Source organism: Lepisosteus platostomus, chromosome 15, assembly GCF_059453375.1.
Source record: "Lepisosteus platostomus isolate fLepPlt1 chromosome 15, fLepPlt1.hap1, whole genome shotgun sequence".
Taxonomy (NCBI): domain Eukaryota; kingdom Metazoa; phylum Chordata; class Actinopteri; order Semionotiformes; family Lepisosteidae; genus Lepisosteus; species Lepisosteus platostomus.
Window position 1 is genome coordinate 13,347,583 of NC_142625.1, and position 18,435 is coordinate 13,366,017.

General features: G+C 40.9%; 1 protein-coding gene across 1 annotated transcript in view; it reads right to left on the minus strand.

Moving 5' to 3' along the window:
• Positions 1-216: 216 nt before the first annotated feature.
• Positions 217-18,435, minus strand: part of tgm2b (transglutaminase 2b) — a 29,936-nt gene continuing 11,717 nt past the window's right edge. The window contains exons 2-13 of the mRNA XM_088607857.1: positions 16,160-16,339; positions 13,660-13,890; positions 10,132-10,250; positions 9,476-9,604; positions 8,764-8,941; positions 7,558-7,693; positions 7,113-7,216; positions 6,331-6,570; positions 5,194-5,469; positions 4,011-4,171; positions 3,327-3,463; positions 217-2,575 (exon numbers count right to left, since the gene is read on the minus strand). Of these exons, the coding sequence (XP_088463983.1) occupies positions 2,428-2,575; positions 3,327-3,463; positions 4,011-4,171; positions 5,194-5,469; positions 6,331-6,570; positions 7,113-7,216; positions 7,558-7,693; positions 8,764-8,941; positions 9,476-9,604; positions 10,132-10,250; positions 13,660-13,890; positions 16,160-16,339 (2,039 nt within the window). The 3' untranslated portion in view covers positions 217-2,427. The remainder of the gene's footprint in view (positions 2,576-3,326; positions 3,464-4,010; positions 4,172-5,193; positions 5,470-6,330; positions 6,571-7,112; positions 7,217-7,557; positions 7,694-8,763; positions 8,942-9,475; positions 9,605-10,131; positions 10,251-13,659; positions 13,891-16,159; positions 16,340-18,435) is intronic.

The window sequence follows — 18,435 nt, forward strand, 5'->3', positions numbered from 1 at the left end:
TTAGTACACAAGCACTGATTAGTTATTAAGGGGGTTTCCTGGGAATATGTCAGGATGAGTTGGTTGTGCATGTCTGAATCTCATGGTTATCCACAACAGCTGCTCACAACACTGTATCTGCAACTGTGAGTTCCACAAAATGTTAAAAACCACTCGGATACATATCCCAGGCCTTCAGCAAACAGGAGAAACAAATAATCAGATCACGTAAACATGCTTTTACATTTTTTATTGAAGCTTTTGTCTGTAATGCAGCTTACAGTCACCATGGTTTCTTGCACAATTGGACACGGTGCCGATTGAAACATGCACACCTTTTGGGTCAAGTTTATTTGCATCCCTTCTGTAAAAGCTTATTTGTGTTTATTCCTGTGAAGCAATATGATGCTGCCAATGATCAATAGATTTCTTGAACTGGTTTCTTGTTTTAAAATGTAGTACACATACATTTTTATATATCCATCCCTTTTCTAACTCCATGCAGATAGTACCCCAGGAACTGAACCTAGGACTCCAGCAGTGCAAGGCAGCAATGTTTTCCACTGCACCACTGTCCCAACACATTTTAATTTATCCCCCAACCAAAATTGGATTTATAAGTCATCAGTCATTTCTGCTCATGATGATGGGTCTCATAGCAGCCTGTCTCTGTGGATGCAAACTGTTCAGCTGTCTATCACTTTTCACACTCAACAGGGCATTGGTTAAGGACCATCAGGACCCCAAGAGTCTGGCCAGCCACAGGGTTACTCCTATGCCAGCAGCACATTCCTGGGCCTTTGTCCTGGAGGACAGCAGTCCACCATGTTTCAATGGGATAAGATCTGGTAAAAAAGACCAATGAAGTGAACAACCGAATTTCACATGAAATTATGAGCAGTGAATATTGGTGTGCTACACAGTGAGCTGAGGACATCATGAGCCAGAACAACCCAAGAGATGGTTGGCCAGTCATGTATCAATATTTGTGGTGTCTCAGCTACAGTTGACAGTAGGTCTCAATCTGAGCCATGCAGAAGTGAACAATTTTCAGATCGGACAGAAAATATCTTCTCCCCACCACAAATCCAGCCATCTGTGGCCTGGAGCAGCAGTGGGAGATACTTGATTTTTGACAGTGGTCTGGGTGGACTACTAATACTTTAGACCAGAGGGTGAATGTTAAAATAAAATGCAATACAAACAGATTAAGGCACATTTTTCATGCATAATATTCTTAATACTCTGTTGTCATTCACATTTTTAAAGTATAGAAAACTTTCACAGAGAAGCTGTCATACAAAATATTTTATAAGCTATTGCTGGATGGCTGTACTGCTTCAACCTTTGTTACAAAAACATATTTGGTATTTGTTTCCCTTTGAGGGAAAAGAAAAGAAGGAAATTCTCACTAAATTAAGTCTTCCTAAAAATGACTCTGGGTCTCAGTGAGAAGAGAATGTATTTGACAGGCATACTTTCACAAAACAGCTTCAGAACTACGACGATGAGGAACACTTGTGCTGGAGGACTGATTACTGGGACACAAAGACAGGAAGGGATTTTAAAAAGTCTGAATGCTCTGTGAGATTGAGTATCATTGTTTGAATTATGTAATTAACTTATGAAATTAATAACATTTGTGAATAATTATATACAATACCTAATTTGCACTTTGATTGAGAGTTAACTGCTCTTAGGTGCTACCTGTTTTATTTTTGGTCTGATTTATAGCAGTTATACTGAATGGCTGATCAGTATTAAGCATGTATTGCACGCAGTTAAGGAGGAACACCCATGTATGCAAGCGTAATGCTTAATTTACACATTCATTGCTTTCGGTTAAGGGACGATTTCAAATCCCAGTCCTGCCTCAGAGTGTCCTGGTGGTCTTATTTCATCTTGGGAAAGCACAGTTCTAGAACTGCACAACATAGAGATATGCATCATTCTGAATCTGATTTTATTTCCTTGCCGCCATATGTGTGGAGAGTTTGGCACTTGTATGCATGCATTTCTAAAATATAGTCATTTCTACCTAGACAGGAGTTGAAACTGCAGCTGTCTCACTAGTGAAACTTTCATTTTACACTGAAAGACCACGGCCTCAGGGGCTGTTCCTTAATACTTTCCTTTTGTCATTCATCTGATAAACCCATCACTTCTCAGCAGGAAGGAAGCTTCTTTGCAAATTTTAAGTGAAGAGTCTTTTTAAATGGACCAGAAAAATGTCAATTCTCAGCTTTTGGATCAAGTTCAAATATAAAAATTTTCATTACAAGATATTAAAAACTGTGGTAAGAAAAGTACTATATAGCACAACTCCAGGAGGGAAAAAAAAGACAGTAATAGAGTTTAGATACATTTGTAGAGATGTTCACGGTGCTCGAATCTGTCACAGGACTGTTCCGTCAGACAGCCTGGGATGGTTTCTCCAGAGCTGAAGTTCTACTTGCCGATGATGACATTCCTGTAGCCCTTGACATCGTGCAGCTTGTTGCTGTTGAAATCCACCATCAGCTTCCTCATGCCCCAGTGCGTTGGGGTGAAGTAGACTTTCACCTTCGCCTCCTTGCCAGGCCCCACGGAACTGATCCTGCAGTGAAAACAAACAGCACGGTGCAGTCAGTACACCCAGGGCTCTGAGCAGGCTGACGACCCAGCGCTAATGCAAAAAAAATGTACAGGATTAAGTGTATATTTCAGTACTTTCAGAAATCTCAAAATTCTGACATACTGTGTTCCACATTGCAAAAACTCTTGGCGAGGACGCTAATCCTTTGGTGGTTAATAATGACCTTATTTCCTGCCAATACGGTCTTCTTAAATGCGTGTAAAGTGCCATGGAACAATTTCTGTGGCTCTCAGCCTTGCAAATCTGATATTAACATCAGAGAGTCCAGAACTCCAGAAGAGCACAGAGCAAGTGACGCCAGCGAGTCTGTGTCAGTATCTGCACTTTGAGGACCAGTATCCTCCCAGTCTTCTAGGTCTATTTTAAATTTGTCTGCTTGCACCTTGTAAGGTGGAAAGACAAAGCGGATGACCAGATAAAACCTCTTCCTCCTCCCCCAGAGCAGCAGCCAAGGACTTTTATAGTGGATTCCCAGCACACCTTCCATATAAATGCCATTTGGAAAGCTGAGCCCGCTTCCTCTCATGCTGATTTCTGAGATTTTACGGCGTTTCCCTGGGCTTTAAACTATTTCACCACAACACCTATCACACTACTATGCCGTGAAATACCAGCCTTTCCAGGGCTTCCAGCTTCGTACGCCACTGTCTCTTCCAAGGGTCACAGGTTAGGAAAGTGAAGCCTTGTGCCTCCCTGTGTGTGGCGGACTTACGTCTCCCTGATGGTCCTCCCGCCGGTGAGGTTGGCTCCCTCCAGGCAGAAGGTGCAGTTCTCCAGGGGCTCCGCCAGCGGGTTCTGCAGAATGATCTCAGCGGCCAGCTTGCGGTTCTGCTTGGGCTCCCCCAGGATCTAGGAAGGGGCACACGGCTTGGAGATCGGAGGCCAGACATCCTCACCTACCGAGCCTCCACCTCAGACACGCTTTCCCTTTCTAACCTTTATATTCCCAAAAGGGAATATATACAGTCAAAGACGCATCCTCACCTTCTGAAACATCCCCCATATGGAAATGAGAAAGGTGACGGATGAAAGAAAAACAACCCCCTTGGGCGAAATGGTTACCACCTTATCGATCCAGGATTCTCAACCCCCCCCCCAGCTTTTTAAAGATCCCAGAGAACCATCTCTAATAACTTGGCCGGGCAGTTTGTTCGACATACCACCCACCCTTTGTGTACACAAGAAGTTGATATTCTCAGTGCAATTCTTTTTAATTTTTACATTAGGTATTCAGTTCGTTCAGACTGCGTAATGTGTGCGTGGTTTACAGTCATTGTATTGAATTCCTCATAGTCAATCTGCAGGGGAGTTCAATCAGCAGATTCCATGCTGGGAGCTCTGCTAGGTCACACAAACATACAGGTTTGACAGGTTTGGCATGGGGGCTGGGCTTTACCTTGATTTTGATCTTTGGGTCCTCCAGGACGATGTCTCGCATGGCCAGGATGGCGTCTTTGGTGTGGTAGTCCATGAGCAGAGCCACGACCTTGATGAGGCTGTCTGGGGTGAGGACCTCCCCATACTTTGTGTAATTCAGCCTTAAAGGAACGGTCTTCTCTAAAAGCACAACACATTGACATTGCTTGAGGAAGAAGGCATGAGTAATGAAATACAAAGCATTAAAATAAAACAAATATATATACTCCTTCCAGAATTCTATTTTCTATCCTCCTCCATTCTGGAGCAGATGTGGCATTTGAAGATGTTCCCAAAATGAGGACTAAAACTTATAATAGGTGAAAGCAAAGACTTTCATTCCTTTGACACAGCTTATACCTACACAATGGAAAAATACATGAGAGAAAACCTCCTTTTTGTTGAAAACAAGCACTTTCAACAAAAAACTGTACGTTACTATGTACACAAAATGAACAAAAAGGACTGACAAAACAAACTATTTTTGCTTTAAAGGGGGTATGCTTTATTTAAAAACAATGAAAACTAACCTCTTAGAAAATGAAAGTCCTGGTTCTGTAGGTGGAACATACTAGAGATTTGCTTTCCAGGCAGCAATTCAAGAAAGGTAGTTTCACTCAATTACTAATACTGCTCATTTCTCCTCAGTTGTAGTTTTGCTCAAACACAAGGTTCATGACTCCATTTGGAGCTTGGCTGAGAAAAAAATACAGAATTCCAACAGGAGATTCACTGCACTCCTGTTATTTAGGAAAAATGGCAGAATATACAGATCTGCGGACTTTTACCTTTAAGCAATTTTAGCTTTTCCAATTGATTGGCGCTATAAAAACTCGAATGTCACAGCCAACGAAATCAAGTATGGAGACATAAAACGCATTTAAATGCAATGTACTCCCTTGTCTTATTTTTGTTAGATTAAATGCAAATGGTATTTTCCCCCCTAAAACAAAGTTTTTTGTAGGAGTTCTCAGAGTGGAAGGGAATTGATCTGAGGACACACACACCCAAAAGGCTTCATCCTGAGGGCTACACAAGTAGGGCGTCACTTATTTACATTCAGTGTGATCCTCTGAGCAACATGGTTTGAGAAGAAGCTTATTTTTCTACAGAGAACAGCAAGCCAGTGAGCCTGTGTGGAAATCTGCCAGCCGATTCCTCACCTTCACTGGGCGAGAGCTGCACGTTGAGCAGATCTTTCATGCCACACTCCTTGCCTGTGGTGCTGTTGTAGAAGGCAGCCCTGGCGCAGAACATGAGGCGGCACAGCTTGGCCATGGGGGTGTTGTTGGAGATGACAGCGAACACGTCAAAGTCACAGCCCTTCTTCATGTCCTTCGACGTCTTGATCTTGAGGTGCAGGCCCGGCTCGGGGGGAGGCTGCAGCAGCTTGTTCTGGTGGTTGGCCTTCCTGAAGGTCCGCCTCTCCTCCTCTGAGCCTGCAACGCCCAAAACAGACCAACTCTGTGTGTCTGATTCTTAGACAGGAGGTAGGCAAGAACTCTGGCTCTTGTTTCAAGCAGGAAGAATAGTCAGGCACGTGGCAGTTTGTTAAAACTTTAGAGCTATAGCTGTAATTAATTGTATGTGGGAGGAGGTTTAATAAACATGGTTCAAGACCAAAGGCTATGCCTATAGCTATAACAGACACCGCTTTCACACACAGACACCATAGCATCCGCTGCCAAAATCTCAGCACATTCCCAGCTCAAGGTTCCCCTAATAAAAACATTTAACAAGACATACCAAAAACAAACATACACTGTGCTTAATTTGTGCAAATAACGTTTGATGGCTGCAAAGTTTTTGAAACCTTTGCCAAACATTTTTGGCAGCACCAAATGTGTCTCTGAGGGCTACACGTGACCCAGGGGCAACTGCTTTCCCAGCACTGATGTGAAGCCAAATGGAGTGCAGGATGGAGCAATTCGAGCCTCACAGCCACATGACCACTGTAACAAGCACCAGACACAGCCATATGATAGAAAAAAAGGTAGACAGCAAGGGTTTAGTTGGTCTCTTATGTATACATTTACTTCATCTCCATTAGAGCAGTGCTCATACATAATGGAACTCTGGTCGTAATAATCTTTTTAAAAAACATTTTGTCCCCAAAAAATCCTATCCCATTGTAGTGTACATCTTGGATTCTCATAACAGGATGAGATAAGAATCAATTATCTACTGACCATCAAATGGAGCACAGTGGCTTGCTTTATATGTGCAGAGCTGCAAGGAGGCTGAGAGTCACTGACTGAGAGCCATTTGTGAAGGCTGAAAGCAGTCTTTGGGCCACCTACCCTCAGGGTACTTGTAGAGATGGGTGATGTCTTCCCGGTCGTCACTGCCCACACTCTTGGTACTGATGGACTGGCCCACTGTGACAGTGCCTCTGATCTTGTCCTCAGTGCCATCTTTACGCTTTATGAAGCTGACCACATCGGCATTGACCTCAGCAAATACAAAGGGTGCATCATACTTGAAGGTGAGCTCTCCTTCCTTGATAGCTTTTACGGGGACAGGCCCACAGCAGTAAACACCTGTGGACAGAAAGAGGGTGAAAGAATAACCCAGCAGTCCCAGGACAACTCTGAGCAGGTCTTAAAATTCCTCTGAATCAAAAATAAACTTTATATTCAGCAGGTTCCAGTCTTGACAAACATGTCTAACTAACTTCAAGTACTCAGCAGGAACTGCATACATCATGGATTCTGTACAGAGAAAATCAAGCTGGTACATGCACAGGTGAAAAAAATGGCTTGGTTCCCCAGTATCTGCTTACCCTTTCATGACTTAAATCTGATGATCTAGTTTGCTGTGTGTCAGTGTCATTCATCTATGCACAGAGCCACAACTCACACTGGATGAACAGAACCCTCCAGACAACCGATCAGAACAGTGGTCATTCTTCTGTTCTTAACACCATCCCAAAATTAATCAGGCTCTCATTCCTTAAAAAGCTTTAATGTCTAGCATGAAAACTTGATCCCAAAAAGCATCTTCGATATCCACATTGTAATTGATTTTGTGAAATGTGCTTTTGGAAAGTGTTATATAAAACAGACTTCATCGTCATCAGTACCTTCACTCTTCTCCTGGGGTGTCGGGTCACTAGCTTGCCACTCACTGAAGTCTGGACTTAGATCTGGGCGCTTGATCCAGCTCTCTACCCAGCAGTGAAAGTTCCTGCAATGACACACAAGCCTAAGAGGACCTCCCGTGTACAAGAAAAGCCATTTTGTTTTACAATCTGTCTACATGTTGTCCTTCAGGAATGACAGACATTTGAAGTAAACATATTCAATTATTTCATATTCAATATTTTTGCCAGTTTGGCTGTGAAAAGAATAGAACAATACCTACTGAAACTGTAACAATACTGTTTGGCATATTTTTAGCTTGAATGTTCTTAAATGTACTGTACATAAACTATGTTCCTATGGTGTTTGTGGAGATCCAGTGCAGATAAGACAATTTCAGAGTCCAGTTTGATTCTGCAATTCTGCGTAACTCATCAACCTCCTTACCAGATCATGTCTCGGGTTTTCTTGAGCGGACTCCCATTTTCATCGAAGTAGCGCTCAATGACGAGGTTGCTATTGGTGTCGTGAGCAGACATGTAGTTGGTGACGACGCGAGTTGGGATTCCCAGAGCTCGAAGAACTGCCAAACAGTTCCAAAATTCAGATGATGTTGCTTCATTATTTAACTTCAATGTAATAAATACAGCAATACATAGTACATGCAGCAAAAAATCTTTTAGCTTTTAATATTACATCATTTGGAATAATATAGTATACTTCAAAATAATGATGGTAAATATCTCTATTGTGTCATATTTTGTACCCCCCAATGTTCCAGATTAGCATTTTGGGTCAAATTTCTTTCTCTGCATCCATCCATTTCAGCTTCATCCAGCATGGGGTCGCAGGGGAGCCGGAGCCTATCCCAGCAAGCAACGGGACTGGATTTCAGTCCATTGCAGGGCAGACAGGCACATGCACACACTTGCACCAGGGCCAATATTCCCAGAAGCTATTCATCATAGTACTGTATGTCTTTGGGCAGTGGTAAGAAACTGGAGCACCCAGAGGAAACACATGCAAACATGGGGGGAACGTACTAACTCCACACAGTACCCTGGGAACTGAACTTGGGGCTCCTGGTCTGCGAGACAACAATGCTAACTGCTGCGCCAGCCATTTTATATATATAATGTATGTAAAATACTTGCACTTGTTCATTTATTTACAGCATGATGTTAGGAAACGTCAGTACTACTTTAAGGCTAATCAAGCACTAGTTGCTCCTAGGGTGGTGCGGTAGCTCTGTAGCTAAGGATCCGCGACTGTGGCTGGAAGGTTGTTAGTTCATATCCCGTGGCTGGCAGAGGAAACCTACTCCATTGGGCCCCTGAGCAAGGCCTTTAACCCCAACTGCTCCAGGGGTGCTGTATAAATGGCTGACCCTGCGATCTGACCCCAAACTTCTCTCCCTGTCTGTGTGTCTCAGGAAGAGCAAGTTGGGGTATGTGAAAAGACAAATTCCTAATGCGAAAAAATTGTATATGGCCAATAAAGTGATCTTATCTTAATCCCTGTCTGTGTATCTCGTGGAGAGCAATTGCAAATTGGCAAATACAGTGATCTTATCTTAACACTTGTGCTGGTTGTGATGAATGGCCAGGATCTTCCCCAGGGTATCCAGTGCAGTAAAGCCATGAAGATGCTTACCCGTACAGGCCACAGCAGCAAACACCCAGCACTGTCCGTATCTCACAGGCTGGCAGGACATGGAGTCCCAATTGCGGAGAATCTCCACACTGCCATTCCAGCTGCTGGGATTCACTCCGTCCGAGTAACTGTTGTCCCATCTGCCATACAGGACCCCCTTATCATCATTGCAGTTGATCTAGAATTGAGAAAGCTCACTCAGTTTAATATCTACAGAAAATTCAATTTATACTCTGGGATTTAAACTGACTGAAGTGTAGTACCTCTACTCTGGCTACAGAGTATACATGAAGGTTTAGTTTCTTTCAACGTGAATGACTTTCATTCCACCGCTAACAGACCTCAACAGAATGTTAGATGATGGCATTAAGGACAAAACTTTGCAAGATCTCTGCTACCTCCTGTATCATTTAGATTGGTCCAATAAATGCACTCCCATCAATATACTGGGAACACAGATTTCACTCATTTTAACAAACAGATATCTGATGGAATGTGTTTAAGCCATGATTATGTTATGGATTGTTTTATCCCAGCTATTGAAAACCAAGTCTTAAAGAGAACGGGAGGAAATTGAGGACCGTGATGGGCCCACTGCAGAAAAAGAGTGCAGCACAGTGCAGAGAGTGTGCCCATGAGTTCATGGTTCGAAGCAGGAAGGCATGAGGTGGGTGAGTAGGAGTCACAAGCATGGTCATAAGGTACTGCTCACCATTGCACTCACAACCCGTGTGACGTACACAGGGTTCCTCCTCCCTGAGCAGTCCTGCTCTGGATTCCTGAAGAATTTGGGATTCATGTCCAGAATGCGCAGGCAGGCATCCAGGATCCCGGGTTCGAACTGACAAGAGTGAGCACAGACAGAGTCAACAAGGTACTCTGGTTATAGCAACTGGCTGACCCCCCCTTAAATAGGTGAATTAGCCAAAGTACTTTCACCCTACACCTGTTAGCAGTTCCTCAGGCTAACAGGCCGACTCTTAAAACACTGACATGGGATTTTTAAACCCCACGTAGTCAGTACCTTGATTTAAGATCACTTCCAAAGGATGCTCACCCTGCCCCACACCTGAACACCACCATTATAATTACGACTTCACAGCATTTTCAGATTTTCAGGGTTTATTTTATTGCCTTTTACATTTTACTCACTGGGACTTCACTAGATCCCAATTTAGCAGAAATTCCACCTCGTTACAGGATAGCATAACAAGTATTGTTAATTTAATACTTGTAATTAATTTTAAACAGTTTAGTTGGAATTTTGATCTAATGTGCGTTTTATCTATTACTTGGTTATTTTACACATGGAGAGGGTGTACTGAGCCCATATTTATGACATTGTAATTATTTTAGCTATCATGTTACCTGTCCGAAGTTCCAAGGGGTTGGAACGGGGAATTTGTAATTGCCCCGGAAAATAAGACCATCCTGGGCCAAAACATACTCCTCCAGTTTCTTTTCATCAGCCATATACACAGTATCCTCTGTGAAAAACAGATAACATTCATGCAAACAATTACTATATAGAATCTTTACAAGAAATCATGTTAACATTTTGATTTCTAAAATATTCAATTTGCCAGGTCTTCAGAATTTTAGGGTCAGGGCATAATCCTGCAGTTGGGGCCCAAAATGTGCTGTGGAAACTGCTTATAACACAAGCGGAAGATTAAATTACTTTTTGTCCTTTTGATGTTTTTTCATTGTTAATTCCACTTTTAACCTTTACAGGCCTTTAATGTCTGTAAAAAATACAACCTTCCTTTCCTTTGTTGTCTACAACAAATCCTTTTGTGCGTGTTAGTATAACACATCTGTAACTGTGTATTTGCAAGACTACTATTAGCACATATGAAGGTAGTCATATGTCATGGAGTCATGGAGCCAATCAATTTGAGATTTAAGATTAATTTAACATGTGGATCCAATCCTGGTCCTGGAGGGCTGGTGCATCTACAGGCTTTCAGTCAAGCTGGACATGTTACAACCTGAATCAGCCCGTTACTGGCTTACATGGGTCAGTTTAACAGCTTCTCCCCATAATTTGGTTGCTTTGGTTTTAAACAGAACTAGAAAACCTGCATACTGGCCCACCAGGATCAGGACTGGGAACTTCAATCTTAAATTATCTGCTTTTAACTACAGTAGATAGCCTAGAATTGTGTCTTTTTAATTACTTCCCCACATTTCCTACATGATGTAAGTGTAAGCAAACTCCTTATTAAGAAATACTCATATATTGCTTGGTGTTTCCATTATTTTGTCCTCCTCCTGTAGGTCCTGCCTAAACAACTTGTTAAAGAGTTCTTAAAAAATGCATCGTATTTAGATTTTCAGAAGGATTGAGATTTGCCTAGTCCTTTTTGGAATACTGTTATACAGGTTTTGAACTGTTTCTACTGGGATATTAGACCATTCTTCAAGAAGGACACCCTCCAGTTCTTTGTTTAGATGAAGAAGCTGAAAATCTCTGCACTCAGTGTTCCACAACTGTCCATAAAGGTTCAATGATGTTTAGATCTGGTGACTGGATAGGCCATGGAAGATGTTGGACTTGAAACCACTCTTGATCCATTTAGTAGTATTATGTGGGAACTATCGCCTTGGAACATTGGAAATGTTTACACTACAGGTCACCTAAAATGGCTTTGCATTCCTTGACATTAATTCTATCATGCAGAGGAATAATACGAGTCATGGACTCTCATGAGATGGCATATAACAAGATAGCAGATCCACTACCATTTTTGACAGCTGGGAACAGGGAGTGCGAGTCAAATATTTCCTTTTGCGTTCCCTAAATATAAACCCAAGCAGACTTGGGAAAAAGAGTAAAAGATGACTCATCAGATCACATTACTTTCTTCCACTGCTCAAAAGTCTGTGTTTTGTGCTCATTACACCAGATTATGTGATGCTGTGCATTTGCCTTGGTTACAAGTGGTTTCCGAATAGCAGTCCTACCAATCTCATGACATGAATCTCATGACATACAGGGTATCTTGAGACTGGGTCACAGAGGTATAGGCTGTCCTGTGATCATTTGGGAGGCTGATTTTGTGGATTTTAACAATCCTGTTAAGTGTCCATCAATCCCTGCCTGTGAGCTTCAACTTGCGACCACTGTTCTTTCCCGATGCTGTTTTCCCTCTATGAGTGACACACTTGCAATTCAGGCACCAACTACTTGATCTCTATTAAAATATGTTACATCTCTCCTGTTGCTTTCGAAATTTACTTACAGTATTACATTACATGTGTTGATTTTAAGACATCTTTTATAGCAGAAACATACTGGTAATTCCTACTGAAATGAATGTGAAACATGTATTGTAACTAATTGACAAATAATTTTTCATTAGATGTATCCATTTTTTTGTCCTCCCCGGTACCTCTTCTAAATTCATGTTGACTATTCCCTAGGATGTTATTTTCATGCAGCCGAGCCTCTGGTTTAGTTCTAATAATTGTTTGACCTTAGAAGTCAGAAGAGTCAGATGTTGGTCTATAGATACTGGATTCAGTTTTATCAATCTGGTTAATGATGGACATACTACTTCTCTAATTCTCTACTCCTTGGGCACTGTCTTGAGCAACCGTTGGAATAGTTCTGTTAGAGGCTTCTGGATAGCATTTCATTTTCTTAAGCAAAACTGGCAAAACACAATCAGGCCCTGGAGATTAATTCATCTGAGTGGTTTCAGTACCAAAACTCTTCTGCCTCTTCTACGATGAAACTGCTGTATCCAATACAGATCTTTGTCCCTCCACTGCCTTAGACATGTTGTTGACTTCTTCCTTACTTGCACCTGAGCAAAACACTCATCATGTACATCAGCCATTTTCCTTTCACAGTCAAGAAGTTTCCTATTATTGTCCTGGACAATAATAGGAATAATTTGATCTCATCATTGATGAGCTTCTGTTGCTGAAATAACCTCATTTTTTTACCTTTCAATTGATCTTTTGGTCTTTCTAAGACCAGATCCATTTTTACATGTGCTTCTATTCATAGTTCTCCATTTCTTTTACCAGAAACTGTTGTTTTTTAATCATTTAATTAAAAATAAACGGTGGTTCAAGAAATGGAAAAATATAAAGCACTTCACCAAATTTTTTTTTTGCTTTTAAAATTTACTCACTAAAATTTTTACTCATTGTTCTGTTAATGTAACAAACTGTTTAAGCTGCTGCTATCAATTTTCCACCATTTTCATATACTGTATATCCTATCCCATTTTGCTTTTTTAACTGTGCCTCATTTCTTCAAAGTCTGCTTTCAGGAAATTGTCAACTTTGGCTTTGGGCTGAACCTGTACAGTTTCAAAATATACTTCAAAACATATTATGATCTCAGTTCCCCAGTGGCTTTCTCACCTCTGCTTGCCTCATTCTGTCTTAATTGTTTGAATTGAGAAGATATATACAAGCATTTCCTCTTGTAAATGTGCCAACTGGATAAGAAGGCTGTCATTAAGCATGTCTACCACTGCGGTTTCTCTTGCCTAAAGGTCATTCAAAGTGTATGTGTGGGGAAGGTCTGCATCAAACTTCAAAACTACTCCTTTTGTACAAAAAATATTAATATCTAATATAATAATATCTAGAATTGAATTCTAATAATCATTTTCATTTGAAATAGCGTCCATCTAAAACACATTTTATTCTTATGTAATAAAAGGTGGTGTCTAGCAGAGCTGCACAGTCTAGTTCTTGATATTAATTTTGTTTTACCTTTGAATTATTTGAAAGTGTAATGGCCTTGTGAATGTGATGGGTTTTCCTTTTTACCTTTGAATAACCTGCACTTTCCTAGGTCTTGAGAGACCCAAAGATCACAGATTGCAATCCTGCTGCAGAGGGAGATCAGTTCAGTCAGCAAGCCTTGCTCACCTGAGCACCAGGGGTTAAAGAGCAGCACAAACTTCCCAGCTGGGACACTAGTGTCCCTGTCCTGCAGGATGAGAGAGTAGAGGCCGATGGGAGCGTCTGGTGGAGAGCAGATGGACAGGTTGACTTCAGTTCCAGCACAGCTGGACGCTGTGGCACTCCACTGGCTGCGGTCAACAGACTCTCCTACAGGGAAGGTGGCCATGGTGCCACTGGCCTGGGAAAAACATGGGCCTGCAAACCAAGGGAGAAAGGGCTTCATTAGAACTGCCCTCCTGGATCAGTCTGGGCAAACACAGGAAGCTGCTCAAGGCCTCATGAATGCCATTCAAATGAATGAAGTCAAGATAAACACCAATGGGCACTACTTCACAAGTGGAGTGTTTTATTTATAGGAATTAAGGAAACAGTTTAGATTCCTAGATCACTAAACGGCATACAGTAGGTGTGGTCAATTCTTTAGAACACTTTAATCTCCATTTAAATTGCTAAAATAAATATTTATCTTAAAGCCACAACACAATTATTTGAAATTCCATATTTAATGCAGTCAGAAATGAATAAGGGACCTTCTCATTTAAAATAAAAAAAATGGAAATTACTGGTGCATTACAATAAGCAATAAGCTTAATTGTTTAGTTTAAGAACATTTGTCTAGAATTTTGTATTAATTGAAACCTTAATATATATGGGCACTGATGAGGGCACAGAATGTAAGTTTAATTAAACTTTGCTTCAGATGCATACATTAATACAGCAGTGCTCTGTGGCTAAGGATCTATGCCTGTGACTGGAAGGTTGCCGGTTTGTATCCCATGGCCGGCAGAGGAATCCTACTCCGTTGGGCCCCTGAGCAAAGCCCTTAACCCCAACTGCTCCAGGGGAGCTGTATAAATGGCTGGGGTCCAACGCTCTGACCCCAAGCTTCTCTCCCTGTCTGTGTGTCTCGGGGAGAGCAAGTTGGGGTATGTGAAAAGACAAATTTCTAATACTGCATATTAGCAATCTAAGAAACTGCATATGGCCAAAAAGTGAGCTTATCTCAATATATTGGTGTATGGTGAACTGAAATCGTAGTGATTTGTTTAGAAGCTTTAAATTGAAGATAGGGCCTGTATTCTCTGGCCATACAATATCAAATCTCATTGTTTTAAGTGGCAGAAAAAGATTATTTAAATTCAGAAAATTAATTTTACAAGGCTATAAATGTCTATGTTCATGAGGGTATAGTTTTTAGGTGATGAGGTTTTTATTAGATAGGTCTTAAAAGAAATGCGAGGATGCACCAAGATCACAGATGTTCTCTGACAAACAAGCGTCAGCACAGCAGTAACTGTTACAGATTGATTTCACAACTTGGCTGTACTGCTCAAATAAATCCTCAGGACACATAATGTTTTTTTACTTTCAGACATGCGCTATCTATAATTGGAGTTTTACATGGTTTAATTTATTTGCTTAATTTAGTTTTTGCTAATCTTTAGAAAGATCTACAATGAGATAGCATAAGCCACTGACACGGTGTGTGAAGGGTGTAGTGACAAAGTCCAGGCATGCTGGTAAGAATTCCACACTGTGAGTAAGTATTTATTCTTTTAACGGACTGTGTGTGAATTAAGTGTTTTTTACAATCCCTGCCTTGCAAACTGTGGAAATAGCTCAATTTAACATGAAGAAAGTTGTGCAGTAAAAATGAGCACAAATTGAAAAAATGTCTAGCTGGAAATTTGCATTGCACAAAATTTCTTTGTCGTTTTTTCAGACACTACCATTCGTTTAAATGGTAACATCTGGGTTGGGGCATCCTGCAGGCTAACTTAGAAACCATGACTCTCCCTTTTATGGTGAAAGAAGAGAACTGTGCTAAAAAAAGCTTAACGGTTTGCTATTCGCTCTTCTGCAAAAAAGTTTTGTGCTTTTAATCAGCTAAAGGAGAGGACTGCTCTTCCCTCTGTGACTGCAGCGGGCTGTAACTGAAACACGGACGCAGGAATTCCATTGTGCTCCGTCTGGGAATTGCTCCAAGTGACAGGACCTTCAAACACACCCCAGTTCACATTACCACCATTACAGTTCAGCAAAGGGCTGTTTGCTTTCTTTCTGTAAAACTCCAAAGGAAGGTCACCTGCAAGTTCACTTCTCAGCCCTCTATAAACATTTCCACAGTCCAGTCACCATGGAAATTGCTTTCTGGGACAACACATTTCCTGTGTGTGTGGGAGCAAGCGGTTTGTCCTATAAGATGTTGGTACGCTGGTGAGAGCACAGAGAAAAATAATGCAAGGAAGGTGTGGCGTTTATTTACAGTAAATAGCATTTTTTTTTAGAAAAAATAATTTCCCTCCTTACCTCCAAGCCACCTTAACAGTTTTCAGAGCCTCCTTTTATAGGTGCCCAAAGGTTTTTTAACGAAAAGATGCTGTAGTTGTATTTTTGTGACGAAAGACAGCAGCACTGCTAAGATGATCCTACAGTTTGGCACACCTGAAAGAGGCAAGCGTACCTGTCTCAACAACAAGGCTGAAGGTGTCCACTCCTGGCCGGAAGGTCCCGGAGCGAAGATGTAGAGTGATGGTGAAAGGCTGGCCTCTCCTCACAATGAGGCGGTCCACGCCATTCAGGTCCGTCCGGTGATCCGTGTTGTTGAACTCATACTGAAGGTCAAAACGCTCAACGTCCAAAGCTGAGAGAGACGAGAGAGACGGGCAGAGAGTAGCGTATTTTTCCAAAGACACCAAAACTAATCCTTGCACAGAAAACTACAAAGCATGATTGCATCTTCAATCTCTACATAGTGGCAAAGGGTTATAAGCCAAATTTAGCAAAAAGGCCATCATTCTGAGCTCAACTGCCTTGTTATTTCATTTTTCCACACCAGCCGTTTGTCAGAGATCAGAACTTGAGTGGAACAAATAGTTGGAAAAAACAAAAGAAACGTAATTTGGTTTATAGGTGCATGGTTTCCAAACAGGGAACAGATGGATACAAAGTCAAAAGAAGAAGGTTACAATTTATAAACAATAGCTCACAACATATTCTATCTTAAATCAAATAAGTTAAAGACTGGGAAAATATGGCCAAAATGGATTAATTGAAGAAAAAAAAAGAGTGAGGATAAAGTTCTCCAGATTGGAAAGTGGGCTCAAAAAGAGAAAAAGAGGCAGAAAAGATACAGGTGCATATAAATAAAAAACAGCAGAGACAGAAGAGAACATTTCAGAAAATAATGCAAACTTTTTTTCCCCCAGTATTTCAACAAAAAATGCGCTGTCATACTGTAGTAGAATAAAATTCTACTACTAAGATGGTAACAGATGTAAATAAAATAATAACAACTAAATATTTCATCTGGATCTTTACAACAAAACCTCAATAACATGCCTCCAGCAAGAGATAGCAGACACAGAAGATCTAAAGGGCTGAACGACTTAAAATAAACCTGTAAGTCACTGGAGCTTAAATGGTATCTGAGTACGGAAATGATAAATGTTATTCATAGACCTTTTGTTAAGATATTTTAAATCTAAGGAATGGAACTACAACCACCGTCTGGAGAAATGCAATTTTTAACACCAGTTTTTTTAACAAGGGGGATAAAATCGAACCAGGAGCTAGTTAGAGCTTTCAGTCTTGCTTTTGTTATCGGTGATGTTAGGAAAACTAAATACATAAATGAGAAAATGTACAAAACCTGAGCATTTTAAGAGATGGCTAACATGGATTTAGAGAGGGAAAGCCTTATCACATCTTCTTCTAGACAGCACAGAAGCCAATTAACGTAGCAGTTCAAAGACTTATTGTTTTTATTATTATTATTTTATTAATGTTTTAAAGTACTGTATACTAGTTTGTCACTCTTCTCATCCCCTCTTTGCTAAATGGCTTTTGAATAGAGTCACATGAAGAGAGAGGTGAAACAGCCCTACACAGCCCTGTCGCAGTACACAAATGTAATTATATCTTATTAATTTCTTTAGATACGCGATTCTTTTAATACAGTCTTTGCTGTGCTCTAGAGGATCCTTGTGATATTTCGAGCTCTGGTTGAATGATAAGTGTCGCAGTTTAAATAATTTTCGTAGTTAGAAATTATGGAACGCTCTGTTAAAAGCAAGGGAGTTTTTATGTCCGTTGCAGTTTTTTTGCAACATGAATATAATTATATCGTTATTAATTTCTTTAGATACGCGATTCCATATTATATTCCCTTTTAATCAAATTCTAAAAGTATGCTTGTTGACTCCGGTATCACGTTAGTTAAAGACTTCGATGCTTAAAATGTTTAGGGAGAAATGGAATACTGGTGTGTATGTTTTCTTTAAAGAACCGAGACCAGCCATATACTGTATGTTTAAGTTCCAAAATTAAAATCGTTTATGGCCTTCACACGCGTTGCAGTATGCTCCTATTCTTTTTATGCTCAGGTACTAAGATTTCCCTTCAGTGGTAAAATTCAATATAAATATTCAATACTACAACGGGCACAGTAAAGACGTTTACTGTAAATCTTTCTACGACAGACCAACGGACCACGAGTGCCCCTGTCGGTCAACCAATCACGTACCACGGTACCGCGCGTCATCGTGCGTCACAATGCGCGACACCGTAGCCAATTACCTCCGGTACGTTTGTGTACCGCACACTTTGAATGGCTGCATCTGTACTAATACATTAATTGACTTCTGGGAAAATTGGTCCTGGCATGAGTGTGTGGCCTGTGATGGACTGGCATCTCATCCAAGGTGTATTCTACCTTGCACCTGTTGCTTGCCAGCATAG